The 19,878-nt window shown below is 43.7% G+C and overlaps 1 protein-coding gene across 2 annotated transcripts in view; it reads right to left on the bottom strand.

Annotated features, from left to right (window-relative positions):
* Positions 1-19,878, bottom strand: part of CPNE4 (copine 4) — a 407,594-nt gene that overhangs the window by 312,637 nt on the left and 75,079 nt on the right. For both annotated transcript variants that reach the window (XM_053669575.1, XM_037143900.2), the window contains exon 2: positions 8,505-8,685. In XM_053669575.1, the coding sequence (XP_053525550.1) occupies positions 8,505-8,685 (181 nt within the window). The remainder of the gene's footprint in view (positions 1-8,504; positions 8,686-19,878) is intronic.

The raw sequence follows: 19,878 nt of genomic DNA, 5'->3' as shown, positions 1-19,878 counted from the left end.
CCTTCACAGAGGCCAAGATGAGAGAGGCGCAGAATCATGGGCACTGAAGACAGGGCAATCCAAGTTCAAATCCTAGTATAGCTGCTTACTACCCTTGTAACCTTGGACTTGGGCTTTTTCTATTGGGTATCAGTTTTCTCACCTGTAACATGGGTCATCACAACCTCCATCTTCTCACGGCGCCTTGGAGATTCTATGAATAGCACAGATCTGAAGTCAGACAGTCTGGGTTCAATTTGTCATAGCTCCTCCACTTACTACTTGAGCAAATTACTGTGCCTACGTATAAAATACAAATGGACCCCAGTCTGTAGGGCTGTCGTGATCCTTAAACATGGCGGCACCTATAAACCCATTTAGGAGATTACCTGATACCTGGTACAACTGCCCTCAACATATTACAGGTGTCGTTATCAATAAATTACCATTACAATTAGCAAAACCAATTAAATGGGCTGAAATGACAAAGGAAAGTTGACTCTCTTAAGCAGATAATTATCAGTAGTGGGTCCAGTTAAGCATTATCACAGGCCCCTGGGATCTCTGTTGAAAATGTCTTGTCTGGAATATTGGAGGAGTTTCCAGCTAGAGGCAGTAGGCTCTAAACCACAGATGCCCCAGGCGCTTTCCCCAGCCTATAATTCCCTATGTCAAGTACTCCTCGTGGGACTCAGGCTATATTCTGAAAACCCACAGATGGCCCAGAGTGTGACATGCCAGTTCTTCTAGCTTAAGAGGCAGCGAAGCCCACGTCCTGGTGCTTTCCTCTCCAGAGGAGACCAGACATTATTCTTCCTGCTGATAAATCATCTTCAGGGCACACAAGAGAATTAACAGTCAAGACAAGATTTCAGCTGAAATTGTCATTTCCTCATCGGCAGCCCCAAGTGTCTCATTCTGTGCGATTCTGCTCTCAGATATCATGACATTGGCAACTCTTGAGATTTCAACGATAAGAAAGCCACTTAGTCACCCATTCTGCAACCCAGTCATCTTCTATCCCGTCATCCAAGTGCATCCCCCACAGAGTGAGCATTGTGCGACCTCAATCTCTGGTCACAGGGATGTAACCTCAGGCAGCCGGGAGAAAACATTTCCTGGTTCTAATATTTCATGTCATTTTGTTTCTTCTCTATTCAGTGCTCAAGTTAAGGTTTCTAATATTGGCAAAACCAACTTTCTTTTGTTTGTTTCTTAAGAAATTATTATTATTAAGGATGTGTTAAGGGGAAGATAGAAAGGAACATCAAAGTTTTCCCAAATGGGAGTTTGATGTGAAAACACAGGGGGAAACTTTGTGAACAACTGAAGAAAACTGTTGTTTTTTTTAATCATCTGTCATGCTAGGTGTTAGCCACTAACACACCGCAAGTCAGCGACGTGTGAAGAGAAAATCTTTTGAGAAAGGAGCTTGTTTGTGATATCCAGAGAGAATGCTTTAATTGACATAATTTTCATTTTTCAGCACTTGTCTGTGTCCACCATTGATGAGTTCATCATGCTTCAGAGACCCCGTGCAGCAGGGTACAGGAGTGTACTCCACACTCGAACACCTCCGGGGGCCTTCCTAGCAGGGCAATCGAGGTGAGTGGAGCCGGCTGGCTCACCAGCGGGAAGCCTGGGGACAAACCCAGGCTCTGGGTGCTAACTATCTCCAGCTCATCATTGCACAAAACTGAAAGGACTCGTGTTGCCAGATTTCCTGGTAACTCAAATGTGAAACCAGAAACACAGAGTTTTATGACAATTTGCTGATCTTTAAGTTTTGCCCACAAGTACAAAACTGGTTTGAACACTGTGCAAAGCCAAGCAGAATAGCCTGAAGACTAGACAGAGGCCTCAGGTTCAAGTCAGCAACCTCTGGGACAGTGAACAGAAGACAGGTTTTGGAATCAACCAGATCCCAGTAAATTTTCTGTCTACTAGTTGTGTGACCTTGGCTGATTTATTAATTTTGCCCAGCCTCAGTTTCCTCACCTGGTTAGTAAAGTCTACACAGCAGCATAGTTATGAGGATTAGAAAACATACCTGTAAAATGGCTAATACACAGCTGGTATCGATGCATATAATTGGCAACTTTATTTTGTCATCACCTAAATGTCCATATGGCCTGACCCATTTTCCTACCATTCTAGCACTTTGGAGCAATGGAAAACTGAATATCCGAGGTGTGGGTGAGACTACTATTTTGGACTCCATCCTCCCAGCTTGATGGCTCACTACTGCCCCCTGCATGAAAGAGACTCCCCCATGGAACTCCTCTGTGAGCCCTCTAGTGAAAGGAACTGCTAAAAAAGCTCACAGCCCACTTACGTGGGAGCGGCCATCCTACCACCATGGCCCTTCCCCTTCTGTGCCGTTAGCGGGGACGCTCAGTCATATGACAACTACACACAGCTGGGTAGGTGGAGTGTGCGGGGGGGGTGGGGGGAGATGGAAACTAACGGAGGGGTCAAAGAGCAGTTTTTAGCGCCCCTCCACATAAAGGTCCCTGAGGCCCCCGTGAGATGGCCTGCCTGGTGCCCATTGAAGGACAGGAAGAATTTAAGTCAGAGCCTCGTTTGGAGCCAGCTTTCTCAAGGTCACGTGACCATCGAGCTCTTAGCCGCCTGTGTCTAAAATAGGGGGAGTTCTTCTCCTGGACTCCGAGGCCGTTGAGGACACAACCTGTCTTTTTCATGACACTCAATACATACTCGGGTTATTTTCAATGCCCAGTTACTTTTTCATGGGGCTTTTATGAGAAGAAGTCATGTCAGTAGGTGGGCTTTGTAAATATAAAGGGCTATGTGGATACATTATTATTATTATTATAAATAATCTTGCATTAGAGTCCACTGATAGTTGATATGTTAAACTATAACCATAATAATTATCACTAACAATTATTATTATTACCAACAATCCACCAAAGCACCAGGTTCATCATAACATGTTTTCATGCGTAATTGATCCAAGGGTAATGAGTCCTCAGGATTACTGAGAGCTTCCCATGGAGAGGCTTAATAACTGTGCACTAAAATTAAATGGAAAAATGCAATGAAAGGTGTTTGGAGCAACATCCTAGTAGTGTGGGAAATAAGTTGGCTTTTCCTAATGAGGACAAGTACTCTGCCAAGGGCTACAGCATCCTCTCTGCTTCCTGGAGAACATTCAGCGCGCCCAGGAAACAGAGCGCAAGCTCCAGGACACGGAATGAAAGTGTGTGGTGCGCAGGGGCCCTTGCCTTTTGAGTCCCTGAGAAGTGATCATTTATCCCACTTGGAATGCTGTTTACTTCCAGGAGCTGGTGAACGTATCAGTACTCACCACAAATCAGGAGAAAGTTATTTCCACTCTTCACTGCAAGATGAAATGAGTTCTAAATTAGCATTACACTGAAAGGCACCATATACTGTTGCTAATACATGGCCAGGAGTAGGTGCGAGGCAGATTTTAAAAAATAGGTATGATTCTAAATTAGGGAAATTAAATGGTAAGTCTGACACTCTGCCTGGAATATATTTTCAAGTGACAGGTTTTCTCTTTCCTTCTTTCTCACAGTTACCATCATGGTCGCTAAGGATTTATTAAAAGTTTCACCCAATAAAAGCACCATTCTATCTCCCTATTCTGCAAAAAAACCCACCAAAACCATCCTGTCTGTCTCTCAGTCCTCAGGCATCTATTTCCCAAACACTGCTGGTCTATAAAGAGGAACAATCCAGATCAACTGATTTCTAATATTTTAAAGACATAAATGTATCCTCATTGACTCAATACTATTAACAGCACAGGAAGTCAGATTATGGGTCTTTTTTGAGCCTAAAATGGGTCTTTTTTGAGTCTAAAAAATCAGGCTTTCATTTTTAGGATCCATCTCAGAGATCAAATGTTCTCTTTTTTCACTAACAACTGACAGCCAATTAAAAGAGCAAACAGCTTCCCTCCATCTGGGAAGACCATCTGAGGTAGTTCTAACTACTGCTGTAGTAACCTGAGCTTCGAACCTGACATAATGGCCCCTTTCCCCGCTGGAATTTCATTACCTAAAGCACAGGCCAGCAATCACAAGTAATGAAAAGGAAATGTCAATCTTTAGTTACAGCTCCCCTGAAAAACACTTCAGCTGTAACATGAATAGCCCACAGTTACACGTCTACAAACTCCCTTTTCTCTCCTCCTTAACCCAGCTGCATTCTCCAGCACACCAAAGATACCCCGGAACTGTGTTAGCTATTGATACTTACTCTTAAATTAATTACAACTAAGTAATTGAAAATGTCAGTTTTTCAGTCACACAATCCACCTTCCAAGGGCTCACGTGTGGCCGGTGACTGCCCATTGGACAGCACAGATCTGAGAACATTTCCAACATTGCAGGGACAATGCTAATCTAGAGAAAGCCTCCTCTTCCAAACTTTAAAATTCTCTATAGCCCTGGCTGTGTGGCTCAGTGGATTGAGCCCCCGCCTACAAAACGAAAGATCACTGGTTCAATTCCCAGTCAGGCCACATGCCTGGATGGCAAGTCAGGCAACCGACCAATATTTCTCACCCTCTCCTTCTCCCTCCCTTCCCTTCTGTCTAAAAATAAATAGAATCTTTAAAAAATTCTCTATAAAAAAGAAGCTCGCTTTGTTTTTTATTTTTTCACCCCAACGCTCCCCAGCAATCTCTTCATTATGCAAATTAGCTCGGCCTCTATTTTTCATCTTCACTTAGTCTGTTACCAGACTCCCCATAACTAAGACACCCAAGGAACCAACACAGCCAGAGTGAATTCTCTCCTGCAAGGCTTTCTCTCAACTCTGTAATGTACAGAGCACTCGCTTGGTATATCCAGCGGGCTATATACAGGACAACTCACATATTGGCAAGTCTTGCCCCAGGGCACTGCCCGCGTTTGCTAGTCTTCACTAAACTCTGGTAGTAGTAGCTACACAGTTTAAATAGACTGTCAGGTGCTTCCCACGTGTAGCATAGGACCACTGGCTGAATTGTACAGAAAAGTAGGTGTTAGTACTAATGACGAGAGGGGGTGAACGATTCCCCAAGTTTCTGTGAGTTGTCAGGCGGTTTGTGTGCTAATCATTTACCTCTCTGCTCTCACACACATTCCATGCCTGCAAACCTTGCCAACTGGCTTCCATCAAGGTTTGGTTAATGGAAAACTCTGGCGGGAGAACAGAGAACAACAGAGGGGAATGCCAGGCTATCCCTGCCTCCCTCTCAGGCAGCGTCTGCAGCACTACCTGCGTCTCTGCTGCCTTTCTGGTTCCCACTGGGGAGGCCCTCTGTCCGTGGATCCAGCTGCTGCTAGATGGCCCGGCTGTTGGGTTCTCCTTTGTCCCTGTTCAACAACTGGCTCTGCAAGGGGAGGGGAGGGAAAAGAAGCCCTGATTTGAAATGTTTGCCTATGTCTGCGGCGTGGAGACTCACATTCGGGCTTGCACAATTCCTCAACATTTAGTTACTGGCCCAACACTCACGAGCCTATGCAAGCCGGTTTCCACACACCCTGCTCACCCCTGTGCAACGAAGCAGGTTCCCTTGTTAATCTCTGGGTTCCCTCACAGTCCCTCTTAGTTTCTCTGCCTTTCTAACTCTGTGGTTACTAGTTGGCTGCCTGAATTAAATTCTATTCTCTACCTGGCATGAGCTCTGTTTTCCTGACTGTATCCTGAAGGTATTTTGTGATGAATGTAAAATTTATCAGAAGAGCTTCTCAAAGTACCAGAATACAAACCAGCCATATCACTAAGCCCACTGGGCGTTCAGCTGACAAGACTGTTTTTAAAGAGTGAAGGCTTTCCAGGTGAAGGAAGCAGTGAATCCAGACACACTGTGGCACAAGTTTCTTATCTCACTGTGCGTTGGCAACAAAGCGTGTGTGTGGACGCGCTGCTGGGGGCGGTCCACGCTTTGAGTGACACTGTAATAGAGCACTTTGGAAAAGCAATTGGGCAATGTGTATCAAAAGGCCCACCAGTGGCCTATCCTTTGTCTCACTAGCTCCACTTTGACAGAATCTCTCCCAGGGACTCATCTCAGAAGAAGGGAAAAGCCTCCAACAGGTGTGAGTTGGTATCTCACTGTGGTTTTGATTTGCATTTCTCTGATGATTAGTGACATTGAGCATCTTTCACATGTCTGTTGGCCATCTGAACATCCTCTTAGGAGAAATGTCAATCAGGTCGTTTTCCCACCTTTAAATTGGACTGTTTGGGGGTTTTTTGTTGTCAAGTTTTGTAAGTTATTTATAAATTTTGGATATTAACACCTTACCAGATGTATTCCACTTCTGAGAATATTTCTAAGAAACCTGAAACACTAATTTGACAGAGTATGCACCCTATGCTCATTGCAGCATTATTTGTAATTGCTAAGATATGGGAGCAGCCTAAGTGCCCATCAGTAAATGAGTAGATAAAAAAGCCATGGTATGGTGCCATAATGGAATACTACTCAGCCATGAACAAGAAGGAAGTCTTACCTTTGAGACAGCATGGATGGACCTGGAGAGTATTACACTACTCTCTGGTCAGAGAAATAAGCCAGTCAGAGAAAGACAAGGACTATATGATCTCCCTTATATGTGCAATCTAATCAAAATAAACTAACAAATAAAATAGAAGTAGATTCATAGATAGAGAACAGACTAACAGCTGTCAGAGGGGAGGGGGTTGGGGACTAGGTAAAAAAAAAAAAGTGAAGGGATTAAAGAAACAAAAAACCCACCTCATAGACAGACAAGAGCAAAGGGGTTGGGAGGTAGGATAGGGTAAATGGGGGCAAATGGTGACGGAAGGAGACTTGACACAATAAATATACAAATGATATATTGTAGAACTGTACACATGAAACCTACATAATTTTATTAACCAACGTCACCCCAATAAATTTGAGAAAAATAAAATAAAGCCTCATGCACAAAGATGTTTAGTGCAGCATTATTCAAAATAGGGTATTTCTGGAAGTAACCTCAAATTAAAAAAATAGAAAAATGATTCATTTAATCCATTCGATGGGATATTATATAGCCTTAAAAATTATAACTATGAGTATCATAGCACTAAGGGAAAAACATAGTACTAGGTAATAAAATCAGGAAAGGAAATTTTACATACATGAGAAGACTGAAAAGAAATATGTACCAAAAAAAAAATCACAGAATTATGTAAAGAGGGTATTAGGAGATTTTTTCCCCTAATTTTCAGAGTGACTTTTTTCTGATGTAGAAATTCCACTTAGTTTTGTTAATAAAAAAAAAATGAACCCCACTAACAAAGTCAATAAGGACATTTAGAAGGAAAAAAAAACATTACACATTAAGGTACCTGTGAGTGCTGTTTTAGAATACAAGGTACCTGTGAGTTGAGAACACAAGCCTGAAGTTAAATTAAGATCCCAAACCTTCCCATCTGTCACCCATCCCCCCACGCACAGTGTCTCCTCACCTGGCTGCACCTGCTCACCAGCCTCGGTCACACCTCCCTCCCAGAGAAGTGGCTTTGACCACTTAGGTACAAACCAGCAAATGTGCTGTCCCTAGAACCTTCCAGCCTTCTTCCTACTGTGAAGTGGAAGCCTTGCCCCCTAGATGAAGGAGCACATTCCAACCATTTGCAAAGAGGTAGGAGTCTTGAACATTCAACGAGTTTGTCCTCAGGGATCCAAAAAAGGTCATTGTCTCCTCTTTCTTGACTCAGCAGGGCTTCAAACCTAGATCCAAATTCCACCGACTACCTGGCTCCCCTAGAGCGGATAAGAGCTGTTTACTCTGCTGCACCCCCTGCTTCTCCCTAACGCCCCATTCACTGCAGGCCTGATCTTCAAAAGCATAGCTTAATTAGACCAGGTTTCTAGAAGCAAAAAAGGAAAAAACTAAAAACTTAAAATCCAGTGCTCATCCAATTTGTTCCAACTTTTGAATAAACAAAACCCAACTGCAGAATTCAACCCACAACATTACCACACAAGCCACCCAAGACTACACAGGTGCCCACCATTACGATAAAAGAACAATGAAGAGCCCAGGGCTCCGGAGCTCCACTACCTGGGTACAGACATTAGCTTGTCTCTGTCCAAGCTCAAAGATCCTCGACAAATCCTTGACCAATCTGTCTCTGTTTCCTCATAGGATTGTTGTGAGGACTTAGTTATTTTTACATAAAGCACTTAGAACCATGCCTGACACTCGGTAAGTACCCACTAAAGGGTAATTAATATTAAGTTCTCAAAAACACTGTGGACAAAATGTGGTCCCTGAAAGGCAGTCCTCCCTGCCCGTCCTCAAGGCCACCGTGTCCACCATGACCACACAAACCAAAGATAAATGTCAACATATCCACGGCACTAAAACAGCCGCATCGCAACCTCACGATGCAAGCAGAATCATGATCATATTCATTTCTAGATTTTTGCGTCTTATCAAAATAAATCACCAAAAGACGAAAAATGTCAAATATCTCTGAACCCACCCTCCAGCCACGCCTCGGTCCATCGGCGGGGACAAGCCTACCTCGAACCACTGCCCATGGGACTGCATCTTGAGGATGACACAGGGGTCTGGTTTGGACAGCGCGTCTCGGTCGGAAATGCCTTTGCAGGCCACCCGCAGCTCAACTTTGGTCAAGCAGGGGCTGTTAAAGATGCCCAGGGTATTGGCAGCCGACTCATAAATGTTGCTCATCTTCTTCATTCTGTTTTAGGCAAGAAAAGGAGGAAAAGAGACATGCCAATCACCACAGTGTTTGTCAAAGGATAAAGCCTCTCAGTCACCACTTAGCAACTTGTTCTACACACAGCTTCAAATATTGACTATTCACACTATCTCATATCCTACCCAGTGGCACAGCTCCAGTGAGGTAAACCAATAAAAAACAAACAAAACACTGAAACAAACAGAAAAAAAACCTTCAACAGGTGTTGGTGCACTTAACTAAGAACAGTTTTCCTATATGATTTGTATACATCTGCACAGTAAAATTTTTAGTCTGTGAAATAAAATTCATGAATTAGTGCAATAGACTGCGAAGTGTAATCCAGTTCTCCATGAAGGGCATAGATTGTGTGAAATGTTACAGGCTTGTTGCTTAATCAGTTGAATCACTTTCCAAGTTTTTAAGGCTCCCCCAAATCCAGCTCTCCTTTTTTCTTCTATATGAGGGCACAGAGAGGTACGCAGCCCCACCTGAAGAAACTGTCCAAATTTCCCTTCCCTAAACTCTGATCCACCTTCTCAAGATGCCCTCGGCAAGTCAGCTCCAAGGGAGAGACCCAGAATCTGATTTCCTGCCCCAAGTGCCCAAGTCCATTCTCACCTTTCCCTTTCCAGCTCCTACCTGCAACATCAGGATTCAGAATCAGAAGGGGGAAAGCAGGAGGATGACTGGTGGGGGAAGGAGAAAGCACAGAGCCGCTGATCCTGGACTCAAGCCAACAGCAGCCACACTTAAGCACTGCAGGCCCCACCCCATCTCCATGTTATAACCTTTCAATAACTCTTAGCATCAGGAGGTTCAGGGCTACAGGGATCCCCCAGAGGCCCTTGCCTCCTTCTCTGAGGGAGACCGGACCTGTAAGGACATTGAAAGATTCTCTCAGGAGCGAAATTCAATATCCTTCTCATGGAATTCGGTGTCCTTGTAGATTCCTCAGGAACACCAGCAACAGCGTCCTCAACCTCACAAGGCACTACTTCCCTACAGGGGAACCTTGTCATCTATAAAATGAAGACAATCCCTCTACTAAGTGCCAGCTCACTGTTAACTAGTTTCTTGTTGCTACAGTCAGAATCTTTGTGTCCCCTCAAAATTCAAATGTTGAAATCCTAAGGCTTGAAGGCGGTGGTATTAGGACAAAGAGCCTTTGGGAGGTGTAATTAGGTCATAAGGTAAGAACCCTCATGAATGGGATTGGAGCTCGAATAAAAGAGACCCAAAGAGTTCCCCGGGCCCTTCCACCAGGTCGGGATACAATGAAAAGTCTGTGACCCAGAAGAGGACCCTTACCTGACCATGCTGGCACTCTGATCTTGAACTTCCAGCCTCCGGAACTGTAAGTAATAATTTTTTATTGTTTGTAAGCCACTCAGTCTGTGATATTTTGTTATAGCAGCTTGAATTGGATTTGAATAAAGGGCTGCAGACCCAGAGAAGAGAAGAGAGAGAGGGCATATCTGTTCCCAATCCCTACTCTGATCATAAGCTGTGGCCACGTCCCTACATGACCCAGGTCCTGCCAGGCGACTCCATCTCCAAGGGCACAGGTCTCACTGCACTCGGGGAACTGTTTCCTCCTTGGCTCCTTCAGGCTTATTAGTAAAAGCTTTCTGCAAGTTTTAAATTGAGCATTCTAGAAGATTCAGATGCACTCAATTAACTAAACAGGGCAGAAAGGAAGTGAAGGAAGATGCGAGGTGATCTCAGCAGGGGTCTTGCTTCAGCATGGTTCCAAGGGAGGCCCTGGCACAGGCAATGCACCACGGGATGGTCCCACCTGAAGGAAAGGGCTCCAGCCTCTTGTAGTCATGCTAGGGAAGCAGAAACACGTAGGTTTGGTCCCTCCCTTCCATTGGCTGAGAGCAATCAGCCAATTCTCCAGAAAGGAGCAGCTGTGAGCCATTAGCCTCTAACATGGCCATTAGGAGGAGATGAATGGATTAACTTGATAAAGGGGATCTGGACCGAGTTTGAACAAGGCCTGTTTCACCACAGTAGCTATTCATATACATGTGAACTCCTTTAGATCAGGGACTACTTCTTACACTTTACTGCATTCCCAGTAGTGTTCAACTACTTGATAATATTGTAGACTGATGATAAAACCAACACAACCATCGCTTCTGGAGGAATATGGCACAGGAAAGAAATGTGGGGATACTGAAAATAAAACTCCCAACTTTCCACTATGACTCCTGGCTTACCTCCCTGTCCAGGCACAAATGAGAGCCCTGACCAGACATATCAGAGTTCATGAGTTCCTCTGGCTGCTGAGAGGTACCAGCAGTCCTGACCTTGACTTTGGAGGTAGTACTTGGGCCAGTGAAGTCAAATTGTTTGGCCTTGGCCCAGCAGAAGCTCACTGCCGAAAGGTGATCACAAAAAAACGGCTCTGTCAACGAGTGATGAGCTACCTCTAGCCCCAGATAAGTGAAGTAAACAAGTAATTTCACACTCTGTTAGAGAACAGGATTAAAATATGGCCAGATTATCAATACATTTTCCATGGCCTATTTAAATCCTATTTGTTGTCTTTCATAAAATATCCTGGTTTTACAGAGACTAATGTCTTTTGAGAATTATTTTGATGAAAGCTGACTTTTGGCCAATTTTAGAAGCAAATTATAATTGCCCTTTCACTCAGATAATTTAAGTTATAAAAAAAAACCTACTTCAGCATATCCACACTCTCTAACAGGACAAACTGATCCTGAAACTTAATTAGCTTCTGAATGAGTTGCAAACAGTGCCAAGACAACAGAGAGCTCAGGAGGGAAGAGTTCACAGGGGAACCAATTGAGCAGACCTTGTCTTAAAGCTGTGTTAAGAATAAGTGGGTAATCGCTGTTCTGCTTGCTTTGGCATCCTCTGGCCTTTCTAAATGTCGAAGCACATCCAGGGACGGCTGGTACACTCGATGTCTCTATCACAGAATATTTCCACCTCAACTCAAGAAATATGTATGGGATACGTTTTATGCCTGGTCCTCTGCTGGAAGTTGGCAGCCCTGAGCATCCACTCACTCAGCTGAAGATAAACCAGTTGTCATTCAACCAGGATGTGTCGGTTTATTTCATAATCAACATGCCTTGATCTACTTTTGGATCAAGTGTCAACCTCCAGGGTGACAAATGCGATGCTAGACCCTCTAAAGAATGGGGACATGAATGAGACACAGTCTATGCGCGGACAGGTTCACACTCTGAAGCGCTGCTTCTCAGACTTGAACATGGTGGTGAATCACCTGGGGAGCTTGTTAAAATGCAGTTCCTATTTCAAGAGTCTGGGGTGGGCCTGAGACTCTGTTCCCGGGCGGCCTGTGGACCACAGTGTGAGTAGCTAGGGTGTTGGGTATAAACCGAGCACCTATAAAAGAGGACAAGTGGCCCCAGAGTTTATCTTAAGATCAGACACTCATATACGAGATGCAGGATGGCACCGAAGATCAGAGTAGGACCTAGCACCACAGCATTTGAGGGCAACCCAAGCTCTGCTACTATCTTGTTACATGACTTTGGCCAAGTTACGTGAATCATCTGTGCCTCAGTGTATCATGTGTGGAATGGGGATAATAACAGTTCCTCCCTTGCAGAGGTTTTTTTTAAAAATTAAATCAATTAATCCTCACAGAGTCTGCAGAAGAGTGCCTGGTTCATAGTAAACACTTGATAAATGGAAATCATTATTGTACTTTAAAAAATGGCACCGCTGAGTTCACATTTATCAACTTCTCACGTACCCACCAAGCGCTGAACATTAAGGCGCCGGACCCCCCAGAGACTCCTCCCGCTGATCCTCAGGGTCACCCTACGGAAGCCTGGTTAGGCTGCCCGTTTCACAGGGACGAACTTCAGCGTAGAGAAGGGTACAGCTGCACGTGGCTACCCAGCTACAGCGTCACAGGGCAGGATTTGAACCAGGAACCGCAGGTCCAGAATGTAGGCCCGCAGCCACTCCGCTATTCCTGCCTCCCTGTGAGACAGGGACTGAAGAAGACTTTGATAACACCGACAACCGGAGACTTTCAGCACACAACACTTCCAAAATTTTCTTGACCCACCTGGCTCCCCTGAATGTTGCACTGCAGCGACCCCTCCTTCCCTCCCTGTCTGTCCCGCAAAACTTCCAGCACCCTTCCCTCTCAATCCTCTAGACTTTTATATGACACTTTTTAGTATTTTTCTTTTATAAAGAGTCCGTTATTTTGTAAATTCATCTGCCCACTAGGTTTCTTTCCACTCACAACTTTAATCATTGCTTATTCTGCTCAGCCCCGCCCCCACCCCTAGCTCCCGGTTGGGCAGTACAAACGCCCACTCTTCCCAAGAGAGTGGGAGAGGAAGGAAAGCTATGAATATTTATACATTTTGTCCTCATTAAGCATATAATGTTCTATAAATTTCTTTTAAAAATAGCTTGCTCTGGGCCCTGGCAGGTGTGGCTCAGTGGAACGAGCACCAGCCTGCAAACTGAAAGGTCGCCGGTTCAACTTCCAGTCACGGCACATGCCTGGGTTGCAGGCCAGGTCCCCAGTGGGGGACGTGCGAGAGGCAGCCAAGCGATGTCTCTCTCACACATCGATGTTCCGCTCCTTCTCTCCCTCCTTCCCCTTCTCTCTAAAAATAAATAAAAATAAAATCTTTTAAAAAATAGCTTGCTTTCTTAACTGCTAATACTCACTACACTAAAAACAGACCCGAGACAGTCTCTTGTGATAGGAGCTGTCAGCCCCATTTCACACACATAAAAAATAAGACTGATAGTGAATAACTTGCCCCAAAGCCATAGCTGGTAAGTAAGAGGACCAGCAAGGGAGCCTGGGTCCAATGAACTCCGAAACCCGTCTTTTTGGCCATATCTTATAAAATGATTCACATTCTTAATTTGCTTAACAGTAACTTTCTAGATCATGCAAAGGCAAACTTCAACCCCATTCCAATCTTAATAAACTGCAAAGATGTGGTAAGGGCATGATAGTTGAGCATGAGATTGTGCTCCAGCAATCTTTAAACACTTGCCTTCCCCTGCCTCGTTCTAGAGGCTCACAGCACATTGGGAACTCAGTGACAGCAGCTTCATCCGTCGGAGGGTCTGGGAACTCGGTGTGCCTACTCTGACGACTTCAAGCACTGAGCACTTGATGAGGTACAGATGGTGGAGCTACAATACCCGGAACGCAGAGATAAACCCTGTAAACCACAAAGGGTCATGGTTCCAATGGACACGATTCCCAGTCGGGCAATGTGAATGTTTTTCTGAACTACACCGCGCCAAATCACTCAAGTGCAGTGAATTATTATTTCAGCCATTTCCTGAGCTTTCTAATTTGAAACAATAAAGAGACCAAAAGAAAAAAAAATCCAGCAGAGATTCTATTTCCTGAAAAACTGCTTTCTTGGGAAAACGGACAAAAGGAATCAGATATATTGATATTCTAGGAAGTTCTGGGCTCACATTTTTGTCTCTAACAGTGAATCGTAAAGATGAGATTTTTCTAGAAACCAATTACGTCCATGGCGTCTCATTCATATTAATTTTATAGCACTCAAATGTCACCCATTTTTAGGAGAACTGGATTATAAATTTAACTAGATAATTATAAAAGGCTATAGAAAGCTTTAAAAGTAATACTTGAATAAAGAAATCTCATGAATGATTGTCTCCTCCTCGTCACACCCACTCCCTTCCCCACCACACCAAAGGCAACAGCAGCTCCTGAATCAGAGGAGAAAAAATCGAATTCCGTGATGCTTTTATGATTTTGGCACTGAAATAGTTTCTGAATGAGTTGCAGATAATGCCACTCAGGCAACTAAATTTATCCAGTAGAAAGATCAAATCCCCGTCTCCTTTTGATCAGTTAATATACGCATAGGTTGGATTCTTCTACTAATGTCGTTTAGCAGGAAACTGAGGGCTCTCAAAGTGGAGCATGTGCTTCTGGTCTCATACATGTGGCTACAGTTAAAAGAAGAAAAGGAGCATGATTATTTTTACGTTCAACAGACAGCACATGAAGCCAGAAGCCAATTTCCCTGAGAAAGCATGCGAAGTGATCTACTTATGGGCCTTGCTCTATTTCTGCACCTTCTCATTTAAGACTTGCTTCATCCACTTTGAATGACATCCTGACACTGTCGTGATTTCACTTACTTGGCAGACAAGATAGAGCATTTAAGGGGAGAAGAGGGAGTTGAATAAATGACAAAATGTAAAAAGAAATTCCTCTTAGGATACTGAACACAACCTCGAGTTCACCATGGGCCACAAGAAATGTGAGTGATGAGGAAAATGTTCTCTCTATACCACCCAGTACGCGACCACTGGCCACAAGTGGCTATTGAACCCTTGAACTGTGGCTAGTGCAATTGAAGAAATAAAGTTTAGTTGTATTTTATCTTTTTTAAAGTTTTTTTAAAGATTTTATTTATTTATCTTTTAGAGGGGAAGGGAAGGAGAGAGGGAGAGAAATATCAATGTGTAGTTGCCTCTCCTGTGTCCCCTGCTGGGAACTGGCCTGCAACCCAGGCATGTGCCCTGACTGGGAATTGAACCTCAATCCTCTGGTTCACAGGCCTGCGCTCAATCCATTGAGCTACACCAGCCAGGGCTAGTTATATTTTATCTTAATTTAAATAGCCACCTACAGCGAGTGACTACCATAGTAGACATGTACTGGTGATAGCTTTCTTTTTTCCTTTGTTTCTCCTGAATACTAAACTGAATGGTGTTGGTCTTTCCAACACAAATGCATTGTCTAAGGCCTTCATCTCAAAGCAGTTCATTAAATGGGACTCCTTTATAAAAAGAGAAATCCAGCTTCGCACTCTTTGGTGGAGACTGATGCAGAAGTGTTAAAAGGACTCAACAGGTTCAAGTTTGGCTCATAAGGCCTTTCTTGCACCTACCAGTGCCACTGATGGGTGACAACTGCGTGGAGACGGACGCACGAGGAAGAGTGCTTGATCGGTGGATGGTGAGTGCCATCCACGTGCAAGGAAGAAGAAAGTGACAGCCCTAGGCCACATCTTGCTGGGTCTCAGAGAGACCTTAAGAAAAACACTAGAGTTCAGCTCTCCTTAGAACTTCTTCCTAATGTGTAATGATATTTCTACTAAATGCTTCAAAATGGGAGCTCACTAGCTCCCATTTTGCCTCTAGCCGAGGCCAATGGGGTTGCTAGAGCAGCTCTGGATGAAAACAATGGAGAGACACGAATTTAGGTAGATGTAGCATGTGAACAGGGTATGTCTTGGGTGGTTGAGAGAGGGGTGTTTGACAGGGAGGACATTTTGGAGGAGAGCATCACGTCTGTCTCAGAGACACCTGGGCAACACTTTGGAGAAGAGAAAAGCCACAGCAGACATGGAAGGAGTGGTATCTGCATGGCAGCAGCCACACACGGATGTGGGCCTACACACATTCCTCAAGTCCCCCCACTAGCACAGAGAAACTGTAGGGGTTCTCTGGCAGCAAGTGGTGATGTTGGCTGACTTGCTTGTCTATGACCTGGGCCAGCCTTTGTGGGAGATTTTATTAGATGAGGAAGAACTGTGACAGATGGCCTGTGTGGGGCAGCTGAGACTTGGTATGAATATGTGATCCTCACTCAATGTGAAGAGAATGTGACCACGGGAAAACCTGAGGACTTCAGTGTGGGCAGAGACAGACCAGAGGGACAGGGCCACATGTAAAATAGTAACATGATAGCAGCAGTAAAATAATAGCAGCAGTGACCCCAACCATGCAACTGTTATTGGACACTCACATGCCCAGCACTGTGCTCCACGCTTCCAGTTAATCCTTCCAGTGGTTGTGACAGGCAGCTTGATATCGTTTCAATTTTAGAGATGAGAAAACCATGTCTTGGGGTCATAAGATGCTCAGATGGATGCGAGTATCACCTGAGTGGTGCATGAGAGTCAAAAGTGCCTCAGAGACCTATGCACTTGAATTTGTGTCCTGGCTCTGACATTTCCTAGTTGTACCATAACTTTGCTGGCCATCAGTTTTCTCATTCTGAAAAGAAGATAGTAATAGCTACCTCCCAGGACTATTTGAGCATTAGAGGAGATAACAGACATAACAGAACCAGGCACAATAATAAACCCAGCAGATGCTACAATAATGTTTTTCTGTTTCTCCTGTCCTGTGGTTTAAAATATAGCAAGTACCCAAGTGCTCCCACACTCGAGTTTCGGATCATTTGAGAAAACTATGATTTAAAGATAAATCATTATTATAAATCAAGACTCCAAGTGAAAACTCAGTTCATGCTTGGGTCAAAAATTTGAGAATGAATAAGGTTCGACTATAATTTATACTGGTTTATGGGACATGTGGGATTTTCTGGAAAGTTCTGAAGACAAAGAAATTAACTTCTGAGGGGGTTAAAAATTAGTTCAACACATTCTAACTTGAAAAGTCAAAATTCAGTTCAATTAGAAAGCTGGTTATAAATAACTTTGGCTTAATCATAGTCCTTTTCATGATAAGAGTAGAACCAAAGAAGCAAAGGTAAAAATCTGTGTATGTGTAAAATCTTCTCACCAAACACTTCACCTGCTCCCTTAGCACTCTCATAGTTAGGCAGAGCCAAGTGATAAGTTCTGAGAGGTAAATGCCTTGGGAAGGAGCACAGAAGAGCCAGTGTATGTCCTCTAGCTGTCCTTTCCACTGCCACATTGACCAAAGACCATTACTAAGACAGTCGAGTGACAACATCAAAGCACCTGTAGTCACCAAGTCACCACTGCAAGACAGTAGCCCTAGAACTTAAAGGACTTGATGTTAGTTAGAAAAGAACCTTTGGTGCACTAGGCATTGAGATTTTGGCTTGTTTGTTACTGCAGCATAACCTAACTTATCCTGAACAATACAATATCCGTATTCATATTTTTCTCTTGAATGAAACAAAATGTATGTGTGTGATGGGGTATGAGCAAAAGAAATTGAGAGAAAAGTATGTGAAAATGTGTTCACTGTTAGAGAACAGTGTGATTTACCGGCTGTAGTTGCTAGGCCTTTCTCCTAAATTCAGGCAAGGGTCTTCTAGAGGAAGCTTCTAGAGGAAGCTACCTATAATGACAACTGAATGTTCTGTCAGTGGCTATTCCCAGAATGGCTGTGAGGCAGAATGGCGCCTTGAAAGCCAGTTCTTACTTTACATTACCAATCTCTCGTGTTCTTCTTCAATCACTTCTGATTTTCTCTATAACCAACTACTAAGTACCTGTCATCCCGGCATCGCAGAGCCACGGTCCACTGTTTACGACTTCTCCAGGAATCATTCATTTTCTGCCCATGGGTTTGATGTCATGTGCCTTCCATAGTCAAACATTTGAAAAAATACAACTTACGGTTTTCTTCTATTTAGTATTTCTCAGAAATCAAAGAAATTCACATCCATGACTTAAAATGGAAACTCTTAAGAAAGCACAAAGAGCCCTGGCTGGTGTAGCTTAGTGGATTGAGCACAGGTCTGTGAACCAAAGGATCATGGTTTGATTCCCAGTCAGGGCGCAGGCCTGGGTTGCAGGCCAGTTCCCAGCAGGGATACACGAGAGGCAACCATACATTGATATTTCTCTCTCCTTCTCTTCCCCTCTAAAGACAAATGAATAAAATATTTAAAAAAGAAAGAAAGCACAAAGGAACAAAAACATGTGTGATTTCATCATCCAGATGAAAAACATGATTACTATTTTTGTATATTTTATTACAGCCTTTTTATGTTTATGACTTTTAAATAGAATCAAAATCCATGCACACTTTCATGATGCTTTTCAAATGATACATTAAAGAATATATCCCAGTGTCATCAATTTTTATAAACATGAGTTTTGATAGCTAGTGTTCCATTATACTGCCATATGAAATCTGGTCAACCAGTCCCTTTTCTTGGATATTTCAACCATTTACAGTGTGTTGTTAGTTAGTAGGTATATGTAACCCAAAGCCCAGCTTCATAAAATTCTATAGACCCATTCCTAAAAGGAATCGGATACTTTTGCTCTGTGCTCCTCCAAGTGAAGCTAGGGCCATCTGGCTTGTGAGAATGGCCAGGGAAAACACAGAAAACCCATGAAGACTAGAAAGGGGTCTAGCAATTCATGCCTGTTAAGACTCAGGCTCTCAGGAAAACAACTCATTTTGCTCCCAGCTTTTATCTCTAATCCTCCTCTCTCTACCAGAGTCCGTCTACACAGACGAACAAGGCAAAGGCACCAAGAGGCTAGCTGCCTGCCTCTGTTCTCCTCTCAATTCAAAAGATGAAAGGGACCCTCCTGACTCTCCTGTGGTCCAGTCAATTCAACAGAATGGGACACTAGGTAGGGTTTGGGGTCAATGATCCACCTGGTGACAGTTTATCTAGAGTCCTCCATACATGACATGTCTCCTGGGGGCCCACCAAGGACACTGAAGGAACAAAGGTCCTGACCCCATCTCATTAGAGGCCCAGCTAAAAACAAACAGCTCGCATCTAACATGTCCTATCTCCCTTTCATCCACTAAGTCTCATTTGTTCCCCAGCCCCCTGTAACCATTCATCTCCATCCTCTGCCCTAACTCCCAACTTTGTTAGCTGGGGCAGTGAACAGCAGGAGGGATGAGGCATTTAACTCAGTCATGAAGTTAGTTCAAATACTAAACTAAATAACATTGACATTATACAGAAGGGATTTAGGGAAGACCACAAAAATGACAAAAGTAATGGAAAACTTTGTAAAAGGATCTAGGATGCGAAGAAAAGAACAAATTGTCTTCCCATGAGTACAGCAGTGGTACCAAAACCTTTCTGCATCCAGGAACCACTGGAAGATCTTTAAAAGAATATTGACAGCTGTGTTCCTTCTCAGCCATGCTGATTAATTGGAGGGAGACTTGAGCCCGGGGAAGTTTAAAAGTGCCCTAGGTGATCCTAATATGCATCAGGACTTAGAAACCATGAGTGTAGAGATTTATGTTACAGGATGCAGACCAGTTATTTCATGTCCATTCCCCAGAAAGAGTAGAATAGGAAACATGTACATTTTTACTTTAAAGGAGGTCAAACCCTAAAACAAACTAATAAATGGAAATACCTGCATCATCAACCAGCTGACAAAATGACTTATGTGTCCCCGGCACTCAAACAGCAGAGTCATAGTTGTAACCTCACCTAAGGTCTCT

Source organism: Artibeus jamaicensis, unplaced genomic scaffold (genome assembly GCF_021234435.1).
Source record: "Artibeus jamaicensis isolate MK-2021 breed Jamaican fruit bat unplaced genomic scaffold, CSHL_Jam_final contig_519, whole genome shotgun sequence".
Taxonomy (NCBI): Eukaryota; Metazoa; Chordata; class Mammalia; order Chiroptera; family Phyllostomidae; genus Artibeus; species Artibeus jamaicensis.
The sequence above is the reverse complement of the archived record's forward strand: the minus strand, read 5'-3'. Positions and strand labels throughout refer to the sequence as shown.